Below are 17,948 nucleotides of genomic sequence, written 5' to 3' on the forward strand. Positions count from 1 at the left end.
TTATAATCTCTCTTTATTTATTTATTTAAAGTGTTGAGTCCCAGTAGGTGTAAGAGCCAAGTGCTTAGAACTGTGTTGTGGATTTTGGGACAGTTATTAATGGGGTAATGTTAGATTAAAGCACACAGAATTGGGCCAAAAATTGGCATAGTAGTGACTCTTTTGGTTTGTTTTTTGTTTAAACATTGCTTTTTATTTAGCAATTACTGTTTGTTTTCCTTTGTCATTTTTTTTTTTTTTAAAGCGTGGTGGGGGGAGGTGAGATGAGTAATTTCTTATTTCTGAAATCTTGAGATTTAGGCAAACTGATTTTAAGACTTCATTTTTTTATTAGTGTTTATTTTATTAGAACTTGTTGAAGTAAAGAACTTTATGAAGTTTTTCTTTTTAATCATAATTGAATAACTGCATAATATGAGTTTTAGCATCTTGATCTAAAACCAGTTTAATGCTGAGTTGAGTGCCTATGATGAGTCAGGCAGATGTACATAAAAAGAAACACCACTTACGCCTTAGAGTTATTTTATCTTTGATTTATTTAGTGTAATATATAGTGCTTAGCCCTTCTTAGACATTTCAAATATTAGTCAGAAGTCCTCCAAACTCATCCTAGGAATACATGAAGAGACGTAGGTTTTGGAGAGTGCCCCAGAGGGAAAATGTGTTGTGGGTGTTGAAGCTACTTAATATCATGAAAAAAGTGATCGCTGACCTTGGTTTTATATAGTTTCTCCAGCATTGCTTATTAAATGTGAGGAGCAAATGTCGTTTTACCCTAACAAATGACTTAGACTTAGCTTCACTCTTTGGAATCCTTCCTATAGACACACATTGCAGATGCAAGCCTTATACTGACAGCTTTTATCCTTACCCTATTGGGATGTCTCTCCCAACTGGAGTGGGCAGTGTCCCATTCCTTAGGTAGGGTTTTTATATTGGGAACAGAATTGACACCTCGTTAATTAATATTATGTGGGGTAGAAACATGTTTCTTAGCCATAGAATTTAGCAAATCTGTTTTCTGTGGCTATTTTTGTTTGAAATGCCTGTGAAGGTTTTAGTGACTTTAGAAAGGAAATATTTTTGGAGGCAGTGAAAACTTTTAATATGTGTATATTATAAAGAACACAGGCACTAATCCTAGACTTTCTTGTTCATAGGTGTTTAGGCCTACGATGTGTCAGGCCTATGATGTTGCAACAAGCTGCCTTTAATAGAGTGCCAGTTATATGGCAGGCATATATGTGGTTTTTACATATATAATGCTTTTTACTTTTCTTTCTTTTTAAAAATTTTTTTTAATTTTAATTTTTATTTTTTAAAGATTTATTTATTTGAGAGAGCGAGAATGAGAGAGAGAGAGTACATGAGAGGGGGGAGGGTTAGAGGGAGAAGCAGGCTCCTTGCTGAGCAGGGAGCCCGATGCAGGACTCGATCCAGGGACTCCAGGATCATGACCTGAGCCGAAGGCAGTCGCTTAACCAACTGAGCCACCCAGGCGCCCCTCTTTTTTTTTTTTAAAGATTTTATTTATCTGACAGAGACAGCAAAAGAGGGAACACAAGCAGGGGGAGTGGGAGAGGAAGAAGCAGGCTCCCTGCTGAGCAGGGAGCCCGATGCGATGCGGGGCTTCATCCTAGGACCCTGGGATCATGACCTGAGCTGAAGGCAGACACTTGAGCGACCCAGGCGCCCTGCTTTTTACTTTTTCAACACTCTTTTCTGATTGTTGTGTGGAGTACCTTGAATTGCCATTTCCTTTGCAACTCTCTTGAAGAGGCAATAAAATATAGAGCTAAGAGATGTTAGCTACATAATCAGTACCATTTTTATATTTAAAGTAAAAGTCCTGTCTGATACGATTGGTTGTTTCTCAATGAACCAAAAAGTCAGTTAAGCAAAGGACCTATAAAAAAAATGATACCTTAAAAGCTTTTTATTCTTAAATCATATATGCACATTTATTTGCTAGTTTTGATGTAAGGCTAGGGGTGTGTCTTTGAGCATGGCTCCAAGAATGGTGTTATCTTTTTCTTGCATAATCTGTACTCAGATGAATCTCCTATAGTTTCTATTTTTGGATTCTTTGAAGTGGAGCATGAAATTAGATATGTATGATGCAATTTTTTTTAACTTTTTACTTTGAAATAATTTATAGACTCACAGGAAGTTGCAAAGAAAGTAGAGAGGTCACGGTATACTCTTCACCCAGATTCCCCCATTGGTTACATCTTATGTAACTATAGTATACTATCAAAACCAGGAAATTGACATTGGAACAATGTGTGCATAGTTCTGTGCCGATTGTGTAATCACACCGCAAAGATCTCCTTCCTCTTGCCCCTCTATAGGTCACACCATCCTTCCCCCACCATCTCTGACCCCTGGCAATCACTAATCTGTTTTCCATCTCTTTAATTTTGTCATTTTGAGAATGTCATATGATATGTGATCTTTTAAGACTGGTTTTGTTCACAGTATAATGCCCTTGAGGTCCATCAAAGTTGTTGAGTATATTAATAATTACTCAAATAATTTATTTGTCTCTTCTTCTAATCAATTTAGAATGAGTAAAGATAAAAGTTAAAATTTAAAATTAAACTTAAAATTATTAAATGTATATATTGTTACTTTATGCTTAGAATATCAGTAGATTAAAGAACATAAATGTGATCATCTTGGTAAATTCTATTCTCAGGTTTTCCAGTTGACAGATGAGATGTAGAAATAAAAGAATTTTGTAATACAGGTAACTTAATATTCATAATGACATCTTCTGATTACTTTTTTGTCTGTAGGATAGGTAGCATAGCTCACTTTTTTATTCATGATTTTGGTTATTTGCATTTTCTCTATTTTGGATTAATCTTGTCAGGGCTTTAAACATTTTGTTAGTCTTTTTTAAAAACTAACTTCTGGTTCTTAGAAAAGACTAATAATATTTATAAGGGAAAGATAAATATGAGGTTACCATCAGATTTGATAAGACTTTTTTTGCAGAAGAAGATTCCGTAACATATTTATGGCTCCCAAGAAAAGAAAATGGGAGGCAAGGATGTTATGTTCTACCAAAACTGACTTTTCAGGCAAAAGGACACAACTTTATCAATGAACAAATACTGTTCCCATGAGCTCTTCTTGAGGAAGTGAGCAGAGAAGGATCTTTAGATGACCGAATGACTGTAGATTGACATGAAGAGTGATGGTGGTCATTGCACCTACAGTTATGTGTGGAACCTAGAGTAAATGAGTTATAAAAGGGAGAAAACATACTATATAATAGCATTCTGCTTAGACATGGTACATTATAGTATAACTGTTACACATTGTCTAACCTATTAATCCTACGCATTGAAGTTTTCACTTTAGATGTTGTATTTTTCATCTCTAGGTATTCCATATGGGTCCTTTTCATATCTTCTGTTTCACTTGTCATCAGTTTCATATTTTCCTATTTGTGAGCATCTGGACGTATCTATAATAGAGTTTTTAATGTTCTTGTCTGCTAATTCCATCATCTCTATCACATCTGGATTTATTTCTATTGATTGCTTCTGTCATTTCCATTGATTGATTGCTTTGGTCATGGGGTGTGTTTGCATGTCAGGTAATTTTTTATTGAATGCTGGACAATATTATGTTGTTCTGTGCTGGATTTTGTTTTCTTTCTTTAAAGAGCATTAGTTTTGTCTGGCATTCATGTAAGTTTGTTGGGATCAATTTAATTTTTTCAAAGCTTGATCCTCAGGTTTGTTCAGGCTGATCTAACACAACCTCTAGTCATGTACTAATTTATCTGCCTTACTAAGGCAGTATCCTTCTTAGGACTCTTCCAAGTGTTTGGTGTGATAGGAGGTCTTTTTCATTTTTGTTGGTGGAAACACAAGCTTTTCTCAGACTGGGAATCATGGGGATTCTGCCTTTTTCTTTCTAGTGCTTCTTTCCCCAGCCTTTGTAGTTTTCTTAACCCATGCCCAATTCAGTATTCAGCCCAAGACTCAAGGGGTCCCCTCTGTCCATCTTTAGAGTTCACTCTTTCTCTACAGATCCCCCTTCACCTGTATTCTTGTCATTTTAACCTCTTATAGCTGATCTGTGTCCTCAACTCAGCAAGACCTCTGGGCTCTATTTGGGTTCCCCTTTCCCGTGCTGCATCCTGGAAGCTGCTTCTAGGCAGTCAGCTTGGGCAATTGTAGGGCTTCATTTGTTGCCCTTCTTAGGGATCATAGCTCTGGGCTGTTTGATATATTTTGTTTGATTTTCTAGTTGATTATAGTGGAGAGGTAACTCCTAAAGAAGTTAATCTTTCATAGGCAGAAGAAGCACAGGCCTTCTTAATCTGCTTTTAATCTCATTCAGCATTCTTAATTATAGATAATGTATTTTTTGGTTCTAAAATTTCCATGGTTTTGTTTAAATGAATTTTATTGAGGTATAGTTATACTTAGTAAGATGCACCTGTTTTAAATGTTTCGTTTCAAGTGCTTTGGCATTTTGTTTACCTACTATAGTCTAGTTTCCTTGACTGTGTCTCCCTTTCCCCATGCTCATCCAGCATGCCCATGGATGACCCTTCCACTTCAGTCTTGGATGTCATGTCACACAACAGGCTGTTCATTATGGCTTCCCAGCTGTCTACCATGGAGCCAATGATACAGTCTGCAAGGTGCTGGGAGAGCAGGAGTTAGCTCCCCATAGACTGAACATCCACCTCTTGGCAAGGACAGATAAGGGAACTGGTGTTTTAATTCCTTTTCTTTTTATTCCCTCCTTGGACTGTTCCATGATTTCTTCTTACAAAACTTGTATAAGAGTCCCACATGCCTAGTGAATGTGCCTAGTGGACAATCTGCTGTTATCTCCTGTTCACTGTGGAGTATGGGCCAGTGCAGTAACATAGGAGTCAGCAAACTTTTTCTGTAAAGAGCAGGATAGTAAATATTTCTGTGAGCCATATTTTCTTTGTAACAACTACTTAACTCTGCCATTGTCATGCCACAGACAATACATAAACAACTGTGTCTGGGTTCCAATAAAGCTTTATAGATACTGAAGTTTGAATGTCATCATTTTCATGTGTCACAAAGTATTTTCCTTGATTATTTTTCAACCATTGAAAAATGCAACAACCATTCTTAGCTCAGGGGCCATATTAAATCAGGTGGTGGGCCAGATTTGGCCTGTGGGCTAGGCTTTAGTTTGCTTACCCATGTGGTAACATGTTGTATCTTGTGCTTCATGTGTTCCCTTGTCTCCCTTCCCCTGCCTCCCACTGCCCTGGGCTGGCATCTGCCAAATAAATCCATTGCTCAGGCTCTCCCTTTTAGGACAGAGTCTGTGTCTATATTTCTGTTTTCTGCATCCACTCTTGATTTGTTTCTGTTGTTTTCTATATATTTTTTTCATTTTTCTGTCACATCATCTTGCTTTATCCATTATTATTTTTGTTTGAGTTTCAGATACTATATTTGAAAAATTATTGTGATCATTTGAGGCTCTGGGTGACGATTTCCCCTCTGGAGAGGATCTACCAATCACACAGCACTAGCAGTCCCAGGTCACTGCAGCGCAGTTGGGGGCTGAAATGATTCAAAATAGGGCTTCTTCCCTAGGAAGGCCATCTGCTTCTTCCTGATCACTACGTACTTCTGGTGTGTGTGGCCCTTTGAAGTTTCATTCAAAGCATGGCGTGTTTAACAGGACTTCCCCCCATGAGGACCCTGGCTCAAGCCTGTCTCTCAGCAGCTCTGCTCAGTTCTTGGTCTTAGCCGTGCTCACAGAATTGGCAGGTGCTTCTCAGGAAGGCAGCCTTAGGTTCTTTGGGCTGTACTCCTCTCTTGGGTCTCAGGCTTGTTATTCCTAACTGCCCGATGTCTTAAAACAGAGGTACTTTATGTTTCTGTCTCACCTCCCCAGTTGCTTAAGAAACCTTTTCTTAAAATTTTTTTGGAGTCTATATGTTGTCCTGTGTTTAACAGGTGCTTAGTAAGTATTTTTCTGCAAGGCTAGGAAAAAAGCCAGATACCTTTACTTTAGTATCTGCAAGTATTTGAACAGATTACATAACAGGCATGTTTTAAAGATAAGTAAAATAAACATTTTTTAACCTATAAGTCATTTAAGCATTCTGAATTAGTCATTTATTTTTTTAAGAGATTTTATTTTGAAGTAATTTCTACATCCAACATGGGGCTTGAACTCAACTACAACCCCAAGATCAAGTGTTGCACACTCTACTGACTGAGCCAGCCAGGCATCCCCTGAAGTAGTCATTTTAATAGATACTTTAAGGGTTGGCTTGCCCAATCCTCTTTAGTGTTCAAGTGTCAGTAGCGTCAATATGGGGGACTCAGTGGTTCTCCCAGGCCTCTTCCCTGCATGTGTGGGTGCATGTTGTGGTGTTGCTGAGAGGAGAACAAGCTTGGGAGTTAGGCCTTTTTCCAAATCCCACTTCTCATAGCCTCAGGGTTGTGTGATCCTGGTCAATAATTGAGTTTTAGTTTACTGTTCCTTAGAACTGAGCCTGTTAATACCCCTCTTTCTGTCTGCTTTTCAGGGTGAAATGACTTTACCTGCTATGTCATTTTAGAGGCATAAAGTAAGAGTGTGAGAACAAATTGGAAAAGGAACCTCAGACCAAGTAAACTAATTAGAAGCATCTGGATTCTGTCTAAAAACAGTTAAAATTTAAAACTTGTATCATCACCCATTGGGTACTTTTTAATGGAAGTTAGCTATTTATGAAGACAAGCTAATAGACAGTTGTACAGATACTCTTAAAATGACAGATTGGTAGTTTTTATTTCCTGTACAGGCTGTTCTTACAATGCTGTGATTATTTTTGATTTCCTGGCTTTCTCTTTGGGATTCTGTGCTTTCCTTCCATTGCCCTGGAATGCTTTCCTCTAGGCTTCCTCTTTGCCTTCCACAGCCTAGCTCTTTCATGTCCTCCTCCAGGGAAGCTTGCTTTGTTGCCTTAGTAATGTTCCTCTTTCCTCAAATCCTTTAAGATGCCCAGACCATTGTGCTTTAAATGGTGGTTACTCGGGTCCATGGTTCATTTACATCTTTGTGTCCTCAGTCGTCCAGATACCCAGTCTCCACCTTCCACACAGCTTCTGCCCTGCTTTTCTACCTTCTGACATGGTAGTAACAATTCTTGTTTCCACATAAACTGGGCTTCTTCCTTGGCTTATTCTTTAATTCATGTTTGTTTTCCTTTTTTATAGCTCTAAACACCAATGTTATTCAACCTGGACTGCATCCAGAAACACTGATGCAGTCACCTTGTGGGTAATCCCAATGTGCTGTCAGGGTTGAGGATGTTGTTACTCTCTTTGGGCATTGGCATTTCCTCCAGGTTGTGGTCTATATTTCATTTACTGATGACTCCCATCAGGAGTCATCAGTAAACATATAGAGATTTGAATCTCTAGTCCTGACTCTCTGTTAAGACTTTCAATGACAAACATATAGAGATTTGAATCTCTAGTCCTGACACTCTGTTAAGATCTGGATTTGTATTTGTGTATGTGTGTGTGTATGTATGTATGTACATAATGTGGCTGTGCATACGAGTGTACGCATGTGTGTGTGGGGAGAGGATCTCCATGCTCATGTTCATAGTTAGTGGAAATCTCAGTGGTTAATACCGAGCTAGTTCTCTTTCATCTGATTTTGTTCCCTACCTCCTTTTCACTTTTCACGTCTGATCTGTCTCATTTGATCTGAAATGTCTTAAGTACTTTCCTCATCTTTGCTTAGGCTGTCACTGTTTTTTGGGGAGACTCTTGACAGAGGCTCCTAAATTATTTTCTGTTTCTAATTTCTTCCTCTGTCTCCATCCGTTGCACTGATACTGAGTTATGCCTTAAGTTATGATCATTTATTCCCTGGCCCACCTAAAGATGGCGTGTAACTGCTGGAGCACAGCACACATGGGACTGTTTAGTCTGGCTCCTGTTTGCCTCCCATGCTTATGTGGTTGTGTGGGAGCTGGACTGAACCCTAGCAGTATTAGCCCTCTTCTTACCTGGATGAGCAAATGAGCCAAGCTTTTCCATTCCCTCATTAAAACATAAGGGGTGCTGAATGTTTGTGGCTCGCTCTTTACTTTTCCCCCGCTGGTTGATACTTTTATCAAGAATCATGTTTTAGTTTTAAGTATGTTTATGGCAGTTATCTTGTTAGTGAGGTCAACAAATAAAATATGAGTGCTGAAAGAAAGCTGTTGCTTCTATGAAAACTAAGTTGGATGCTGAAATGGTTTTCTGTTGCTATGTTACAAGTTACTAGCTGTAAATTTAGCAGCTTAAAACGATTAATGTTTATTCTCTTTCCCAGTTTCTGTGGGTCAGGAGTCTGGCCAATGCTTAGCTGGGTCCTCTGCTTTGGGTCTAACAGGCTGCATGCAGTCAGGGTGTTGGCCATGCTGTGCTCTCATCTGGGATCTCATTGGGGTGCTCTTTGGCAGAATTTAGTTCCTTGCAGTTGGGGAACTGAGTCATGGGCTCCTTGATGCTGTCCCTCTGCATAGGTGGCTTATGGCAGCTGCCCTCTCCGTGACTGCAGAGAATGTCTCTTCTGGATGGCCCCATACTCTGAAGGGCTTTCACCTGATTAAGTAAGGCCCGAGGATAATCTTCCTTATGATAACTAGAAATCAACAGTTGTGGGACTTTAATTATATATGAGAAGTTCCTTCACCTTTGCCATAGATGGAAACAAAACCTGGTCACAGGTGTGATGTCCCATCTTATTCATGGGTCCTACTCACACTCAGAGGGCATTACACAGGATATGTGTGCAGCAAGGGATGAGGATTTGAAGACTGTCTTAGAGTTTTGCTTGCTACACATGCTTTGGATAAAAGTGAGATGCTAGGGCGCCTGGGTGGCTCAGTCCGTTAAGCCTCTGCCTTTGGCTCAGGTCATGATCCCAGGATGCTGGGATCAAGTCCCACATTGGGCTCCCTGCTCGGCAGGAAGCCTGCTTCTCCCTCTCCCCCTGCTTGTGTTCCTGCTCTCGCTATCTCTCTCTCTGTCAAATAAATAAATAAAATCTTAAAAAAAGAAAGTGAGATGCTAAAAAATACTTGAACAGGTTAGGTAAAAGAAAACTATAAAGGATTAGGGAAAATGTCTTGAAAGTCGGGGCACCTGGGTGGCTCAGATGGTTAAGCATCTGCCTTCGGCTCAGGTCATGATCTCAGGGTCCTGGGATCGAGTCCCGCATCAGGCTCCCTGCTCCTTGGGAGCCTGCTTCTCCCTCTGCCTCTCTCTCTCTCTCATGAATAAATAAATAAAATCTTTAAAAAAAAAAAAAGTCTTGAAAGTCTAGAAGAATTCTATACTGAGATTGCTCACAGAGTGCCCTTTAATTCTTGCTACATTTATTTATTTATTTATTTATTTATTTATTTATTTATTTATTTATTTAAGATTTATTTATTTATTTGAGAGAGTGAGAATCAGAGAGAGAGAGAGTACATGAGAGGGGGGAGGGTTAGAGGGAGAAGCAGGCTCCTCGCCGAGCAGGGAGCCCGATGCGGGACTTGATCCAGGGACCCCAGGATCATGACCTGAGCCGAAGACAGTAGCTTAACCAACTGAGCCACCCAGGCACTCTAATTCTTGCTACATTTAAAGAAATGGAGGGGCGCCTGGGTGGCTCAGTAGGTTAAATGTCTGCCTTCGGCTCAGGTCATGATTCTGGGGTCCTGGGATTGAGTGAAGCGTCAGACTTCCTACTTAGCAGGGAGTCTGCTTCTCCCTCTCCCTCTCCCCCAGCTCATGCTCGCATGCTCTTTCTTTCTCTCTCAAATAAATAAATAAAATCGTTTTTTAAAAAAGTAAAGAAATGGAGACTGGAAATAGTGGATGCCTCATAAGGGTGGTGCCTGCTTGAATGATGACAAGTAACAAGTTAGTGGACTTGTAAATAAAGAAAAGGTGCTGGTCTTTCGTTAAAAGATGGCCAAACAGATGTGCCCATTTTAGTGTAAAGTGTTTTGTGTTTCTGATAAGAGGGCTTCTGTTGTCCCTGCAGTTTCAGAATGGATGCCTTCTCTGGGTGTCTATTGTGCCCCTGCCCTCATTGGCTTCTTCCTCTGGGAAGCCTTTTTTGTCTCATAAGTACTGACAAGTGAGAGCATTTTTGGTTTTTTTTCTTTGAATATCACTGTGGACTTGTGTTTTTATTTACTTTTGCAGTCCACTGTAATTATGTATTTCGATGCTCAAAATTGTTTTAAATTTGGCCAGTAGAGTCCCCATAAGGCCTTACACAGCTTTTTTGGGGTACAAACACAAAATATTCCAGGCTCATTTTATTGGTCCTGGACCTGGAATCAGCCTTTTTTCTCCAGTAGCCCAGGTTTTGTTTATGGGAAGTGAGACTTAAAAATTGATGTCTGGGTGCTGGGAGTACTCATTGCTCTCAGAATGTCTGTCATTCATTCTAGCTCCTTCCCAAGCAGATGTATTCAAATATAAATTTGTATTGAGATTTCCAATTCAATTTGTTCTTAAAAATATCCTTGCTATTTATCTCTTTCACACTTAAAACCTTTGTTGCTAGTAACACTAACATAACTGTTGTAAACATGTTTTATTTTATTAACATTGCTGTATCATACAATATATATGAGATAGTTTTAAGATTTTAATATCAATACTATGATTATCAGTAAGACCAATGAGTAAAGTTTAAGATATTTTTCCTTTAGAGTATATTTGACTAAAGATGTATAATTGAAAAGACCCCTGAAATACTTTTCTTTGTGATAAACATAGGTTAATTTGCTTTTTACCAGTTGTAGATTTTTCTTTTTTATGATTTAATTTTAATTTTTGAAGATGAAAATCATTTATATGTTTAGAAGTAAAAATATATAAAGTTTACTCAAAATCTTGCTTTCATTCATCTGTACTGCCATGTTCCCTTGTCACAGGTGTCTCTCCATAGGTAATCATTATTATTCGTTTTTGGTTTATCTTTCCAGAGCACATGTGCATGTCTTTTTTCTTGTATCTTATGCAGAAGTTAACATTGTTTATATACTGTTATGCACTGTGCCTTTTTCACTTTATGTTTTTTGGGATGATTTTTATTAAATGTTGACTGAATAAATGAGAGGAAGTGAGTTTTTTTTAATCATATCATTCTTTAAGAATTGCATTGTATGATTATTCTGTAAGTTTATGTTATTTATCATTACCAGCTTGCATTCACAAGAGATGGGCTCTGTGGCTTGTGGAATGAAATGGTTAAAGATGGAGAAATTGTATATACGGGGACAGAATTAAACCAGAATGGAGAGCTTCCTCCTAGAAAAGGTAAGGACCTCTTACTAGTAGTTTTCATTTTGTAAGGACCTTTATAAATCGTATTTTATAGAAATTTTGGAATGTGCAATAGGAATAGGAGTGTTTAAGCGTAACTCTTTGAAATTTTGTTTTCACTTTGGAGATTGTTTGCATTGTAGTTAACATTATGAGCTACCTGGATTTCATTGCTCTTTGTGAATGAAGGTCTTTTCATTGCAAGCTGTCTTGCTGTGGTGTCCTTCCCAGTTAATATTTCTTCTTTTAAGTTTTATAATATATCTTGCCTTGGATAACTATAAATAGTGATTATTGTAAGATTGAGTGAAACAATTATTCCTGAAATTTTTCCTGTATCACTCTCCTGTGGCAACATATAAAACACTTTTGGAAGCCTTTGGCCTGTGGACTGGACTTGGCCCCTTATTTTTTTTAATCTTGTATTTTTCACAGGGAAATACCAGTAAATACTCTTGTTTAGGCCTGTTGTTATGAAAAGTCAACAAGACTTTCAATGACAATTCAGTTGGTCTTGATTTTGGCCATGAATCAGAAACTGTTGAGCCTTTGAAAAGAAATGGATGCCTGTATCCACCCCAGACCTGTAGAATCTGAAAAGCCCCTCTTGAGATCTGTCGAAGTTTGTCGGTCCCGCTATTTGAAAGTCATCAAGGTGGATAAAAAATTACTTTAGAAAGTGGTTCTTCTTCTCCTTGTAGAATGGAGATAGTATCCATTTGAAAATACACTGGAAAACATTAGTTTATTTTTTTGGTTATAACATCTAGTAGAGTTTCCTCTTTTTTCCCTGATATTTCATTGGTAAAATTTCCATACACCCAGAACAACTGACATATCTACATAGTGATCAGCTGCAAACCCACCCCCCAGATCCTACCACAAGTGTTTCTTTTCACTTGTTTATCTCAGGGCTTCCTGGATCTCTTCTGTCCATTGGTGCATCTTACCCAGCTCCCTCAGACATATCATTTACTTGATTGAGTTCAGTTTAGTTTTTTGTCTTTAAGTAATATGTATGCATAATGAAATGCATATATTTTAAGTTTACTGTTCCACAAGTTTTGATAAATGTAACCTGTATAACCTAAACTTCTCTCAACATTACATCTCACTCAGAAAGTTCCCTTGGGCCCCTTCCTGGCCCATCCCTGACCCCATTTTCCAGAGGCAACCACTGGTCTGATCTTTCTTTACTGTTGATTAGTTTTGCCTGTTCTAGAACTTCATGTAAATGGAATCATGTAGTAGTGTCCTCTTTTGTGTCTGGCCTTTTTCACTCGGTAATGTTTTAGTAATTTCAGTGGTTCATTATGTATGTTTTAAAAAGTTTTCCATCACTTCTTCCCAGTTATCCAGTATTTGTTAATGAATTAAACAATGTTTCCCAAAATGTTTTTCATGAAACACTAGTTCTGAAAGATGCTCTGAGAAAACTATTTAAATGGAAAAATTCAAAGTGTATTTCTTACTATATTTGATGAGTATTTTTTCTTCTTTTGAAAATCATGTGGTTAGAAAGCAAAGCATGATTTCTTTTTTTTTTTTTTTTAAGATTTTTCTTTATTTACTTAGAGAGAGAGAGAGAGCACGAGACGGGGGAGGGTCAGAGGGAGAAGCAGACTCCCCACTGAGCAGGGAGCCTGATGCGGGACTCGATCCTGGGACTCCGGGATCATGACCTGAGCTGAAGGCAGTCGCTTAACCAACTGAGCCACCCAGGCACCTGCAAAGCATAATTTCTTTTTATGTAGGTCCCATCTGAATAGTTTTTTGGGGTCATTTTTTGGGCATTCAGTAAGTTTCTATTTTTGGTGTGGCATGATATGTGCTTTTTATTGTTAGAAAATACTTTTTTCATAGGTGGGTTTTTATATACCAAATTCCATTTAGAAGACTATGTACATTATATGTTGGTGGTATTGTAGTTAATTGTGAGGAAAGTACAGATGAGAGTAGAAGTTCCTTAGATACACAGTTTTCTTTGCTGTATTTTCAGAGATTACTTTCTTTGGGAAAGGATTGGTTTCTTTCTTCCACAAACAACCATCTTAGGATGGGTTTTTATTGTTGTTAAGCTCGATCCTTTAGCGGCTTATTTCTGGGAAATAGTGGCTTCTAATAATTTCTGCTTCCCCTGAGATAAGCTTTCTTATTTTCTTTTGTAATTGCATGTAGAGTTTACTGGCCCTGCTGATGAGGAAAGAAAGCTGCCTTTCTTTTTTAGTAGTACAGTAGTATGGTTTTGTGTTTATTTTTGGGGGCCTGCCGCACAAAAAAACAGACAGGATTATAGTCGTATACTTTTTCAAGTGAATGTTTCTCTTAACAGCCCATTTAGGGGCGCCTGGGTGGCTCAGTTGGTTAAGCATCTGCCTTCGGCTCAGGTCATGATCCCAGGGTCCTGGGATCGAGCCCTGCCATCGGGCTCCCTGCTCAGTGGGAAGCCTGCTTCTCGCTCTCTCCCCTGCTCGGGCTCTATCTCTTGCTATCTTTCTCTCTCTCTCAAATAAATAAAATCTTTTTTAAAAAAAAACATCCCATTTAAGGTTGTTTGTATTTATTATTTTGAGGGAAGGTACAGGAGGGAATATAGTATATAAAAAAAGGAAAGCCAAAGAAGGTACTAAAAGATACGCTAAGCTTATTTTTTATTTTTGCCTAGGGCTGACCTTGTATGAAGAACTTAAGCATGAGCTGTTTCATTTATTATAAACCTTTTCAGTCTATGCAGATAGTAGAAATAATATTACCCAGTACTTTGCTTAGCTGTTACATCTTTTCTTGAAAGTATTTTCTCATTATTTCCTTTAATCCTCAACTCTACCAAGAGACAGAAGCCACAGTTTGCACAAATAACAGGAGCAGAGCTGGAAATTGAAGCCAGGCCTCTTGAGAAAGTTTCATTGGTATTTCTATTGTACTACAAATGTAATTTACTGACATCAGGATCAGTGTTTTATAGTTCTGTGGAGCTTATGACTTCATATCGTATAAAAGTGTGGTAATTGTTTTGAAGTTTTTGTATGTGTGTGGTGTCTAGTCTGTACTCTTTATGTGTTTTAATTTTAAGAGTTTAGAGAGAAGTTTTTTGATTTTTTTTTTTCTTTCTGGAACATGAATGTTTCCATTATATTCTGTGCTGACTGGCAGCTTTCCTGCTGGTTTTATAGCTTTTCTTTGGAGGTTGTAAAAAAGCATTAAATGTGGACTTTCTCCCACAATAAGTCATGATTATTTGGGCAAAAAAAGGCATCCATATACCAGGGTGTGTAACAGAGGACAAAGACCCTGTGATGTCACCCACATGCAGGGTGGGAGCATTTTAGGCATGGAGTGTTGGTAGAAGTTTGAAAAATAGTTACAGAGACCTGGTCTGGGCTTGAGGGACAGTGGGGTTTGGGGTCATACAAGAGAAGTGGGCACTGGCCTCCAAGTGGAGAACTGTGGAAAGCAGAACTGGGAGTGGGTGTGCAGGGGTGACAGGGAGCAGTGAACAGTGAGCAGGGAGCAGGAAGCAGCAGAATGGGTTGTGCCAGACTGGAGTGAAATGTACTCTTTCTCGTGCCCTATGGCATCTAAATCCTGGGAAGTATGTCTCTTCGTGCAGTGGACACATTCCCCAGGTGACATGTTTATACCCTGAAGTTTGAAAGCCACTGCACGGAGGGCCGCGAATATTAGGAAAATTAATCAAGACTCTGTCCTGCAGTGGGAACTCAAAGAATTAAATCTTGAATCCCTAGCCCAAGGGTTCTCAACCTTTGTTGTTCATTAGAATCACCTGGAGGGCTTGGTTAGACACCCATGCTGTCGCCACCTCCAGAGTCTTGATTCCTTAGAGTTGTGATGGGGCCTGGGAATTTGCATTTCTAACACATTTCCAAGTCCTGCTGTTGACGCTTCCTTTTCAAAGACTGTGTCATGTTGTTTATACAGGCACCGTCCATTGCATTGGGAGTTAGAGATGTAGAGGAAAGGAAAAAAGCCTCCTCATGAGACTTTCCTTATTTTAGGAAATAAGACTATTAAAAAAACCCAACCATATTCCAAAGCAAATTAGATTTCCCTCATAATTTTATTCTGTCCTCCATAATTCTTGTTGCTTTGGATCTTGAGTCCTTGATGGAAGGCTTAACCCACCTCTGGGAGTCTGCCTGGTGTGTATTGGAAGGGGTGATGTCAGCTTCTGCTGGAGTTTGTTCCCTACAGGGTTGGTAGTTCCGCTGAGGCTCTGTGTTTGTTCTTGTTTGTTAAAGACCCATTTTTGGCCTTCAACTTTGGAAGGAAGCAGATGAGACATAAAGCTCTGGTTAATTAATTATACTTTGCAACAGTATCAGAATGGACAGAACTAAAATTCTTGACAGGGTGGGCTTCATGGCTGTGTGTGAGGATTTGGTTATTGTCCACCTTGGGGCTTAGAACATAGCGAGGGCAGTGAGGCATGGTTGCATCTCTAGGGCCTCTCACCGTCCTGGGAACTGTAGAGTGTATGTTTACATAACATTCTACTTGTATGAAATTAATCTAGGCACCTTACTTTTCTCTTTTTGATTTGCTAGCTCTTCCCATATTATGGGCCTAGAGCATAGGGAAACTTTAATGGTAGTGGTGAGCTAATAAAGAAATAAGGAACATCCCAACTCTACCTAATTTTATGATCAGCCTTCCTCCTGCTTGTGAGCATTTCATCATGAGTTCCGTGATGTGGGAGCCCATGTTTGTTATTCTGGTGATCTGGAAAGTGCCAAAGACCATTTGGATGTAAAAACACCTTGATGATTTTTTAGTTCAAAATTTAGAGTCTGATCCTGGGAAGATGGTATCAAACAGCTTCCAGGGGAGGCTGACCTGGGCTTGAAAGAGAGTGGCTATACTGTGACTTTTCCAGGCTGGCATGGAAAAGTGGTTACAGAGAGGAAGCCCAGTCTGGTAGTAAAAGGCTCACAGTTTTGTTTATTGATCAACTTTGTGAATTCTGACACATTTTTGCAGGTTTTGTAAACCAAGGCAGATAAAGTTCACTTTCCCTGGAATCTTGTACATTTTACTGTATCTGCTCACTTGGCCCTTACCATCTTCTTTCATGTTCTGGTATAACTAGGTATTTTTCTTTGAGACAAAAATGCTCTTTTCCTTGATAGAAACATTCATCATCTTGCATATATATTTATATTTCTCTGCCACATTTTTTCTGGTTTAATCTCAATCATCCATATTACTTACAACTTTTGTCCAAATTAAGTAACTTCTAATTCAGATAGTGTTTTTTTTCTGACATCAAATACATGTTTCCACACCAGTTCTGTAATTCTCTTATACCAACTGTGTGTCTAGCAATTCAGTTCAATTCTGACAATTATTAGAGTTAGTGCAGGCCCTATGAATTAAGGTCTCAGTCCTATAAGACTGCCTTCACTTTAGATGCCAAATGGGATTTCCAGACTTCTCACACTTTTGCCTGGCTAACTACAAATTCAGGGGTTCTGCGACTCCCTTCAGATTCAATAATTCTCTAGAACTAGTCACAGAATGCACTTTACTTATGTTTATTGGGCTATTATAAAGGATACAACTCAGGAACAGGCAAATGGAAAAGATGCATAGAGCAAGGAATAGGGGAAGGGGCTTAGAGCTGCTCTGCCCTCTCTTGGTCCCCCTACTCCCTCAGCACATCTGAGTGTCCACCAACCTGGAAACTCCCCAGTCTTATAGTTTAAGAGTTTCTATAATTTAATCTCCAGTCTGCCTCCCCTCTTGGAGGTCAGGAGGTAGGGCTGACAGCTCTTACTGTCTAATCACTGGTCCTTTCGGTGACCAGCCCACACTGAGGTTATCTAGTGGCCCTACCCCGAGCCAGCTCATTAGTATAAACTCTGGTGTGGTGGAAAGGGGTTTGTTAAGAATAACAAAAGACATGCCTATCCTCAGTAAATTCCAAGGGTTTTAGGAGCTCTGAGACCAAATATATATTTTTATTATACCACAGATAAAAAAAGTGGGAAGTAGGTGTTAGAGCATTTTAGCAGAGCTCTGGAGTCCACCTTATAAGAACCCCCCCCAATTTTGCATATTTAATGAGCAAAAAGAACATGCTCATTAAGAGTTGCAAAGTTGGGGGTGCTTGGGTGACTCAGTCGGTTAAGTGGCTGTCTCTTGATTTTGGCTCAGGTCATGATCTCAGGGTCCTTGGATCGAACCCCGCATCAGGCTCAGTGCCAGGCCGGGAGTCTGCTTGAGGATTCTGTCTCCCTCTCCCCCTTTTCCCGCTCGTGTGCTCTCTTTCACTCTTTCAAATAAATAAATAAATCTTTTAAAAAAAAAAGTTGCAAAGTTGTTTTTGCATCCTGCCATTGTAGTAGCAATCTGAGAGAAAAATATGTGTGCTTGTATTTATTAACCTGTGCTTGGTGGCGGATGACCTAGAATTCTTTCTTGGCATTTGTTCAGGGGTTCACAGATTAGCTATTGATTAAATCAATTTCATATTGGGACAAGTGTCTTTAAGTTAATGAAAGACTTGAATATTGTTTTTAAGCTAATACACTACAGAACAACATAAATTTTGTTGATATAAAAAAGTTTGTCAGAATTTTTTTTTTT

At 39.0% G+C, this 17,948-nt stretch overlaps 1 protein-coding gene and 1 long non-coding RNA gene across 7 annotated transcripts in view; both read left to right on the forward strand.

Annotated features, from left to right (window-relative positions):
* The window catches only part of HERC2 (HECT and RLD domain containing E3 ubiquitin protein ligase 2), a 236,769-nt gene that overhangs the window by 1,718 nt on the left and 217,103 nt on the right, over positions 1–17,948 (forward strand). For all 6 annotated transcript variants that reach the window (XR_014148742.1, XM_081831489.1, XM_081831490.1 and 3 more), the window contains exon 3: positions 11,222–11,336. Coding sequence is in view for 5 of the 6 variants with exons in the window: in XM_081831489.1 (XP_081687615.1) it covers positions 11,222–11,336 (115 nt within the window). In the remaining variant the exon portion in view is untranslated. The remainder of the gene's footprint in view (positions 1–11,221; positions 11,337–17,948) is intronic.
* LOC145723572 (uncharacterized) lies at positions 1,645–7,986 on the forward strand. The gene is made up of 2 exons (XR_014148743.1): positions 1,645–2,749; positions 4,556–7,986. It is a non-coding gene; the product is annotated as an uncharacterized LOC145723572 (long non-coding RNA).

This window comes from Leptonychotes weddellii, chromosome 9 (assembly GCF_054177405.1).
Source record: "Leptonychotes weddellii isolate Sample4059 chromosome 9, ASM5417740v2, whole genome shotgun sequence".
In the NCBI taxonomy this organism is placed as follows: domain Eukaryota; kingdom Metazoa; phylum Chordata; class Mammalia; order Carnivora; family Phocidae; genus Leptonychotes; species Leptonychotes weddellii.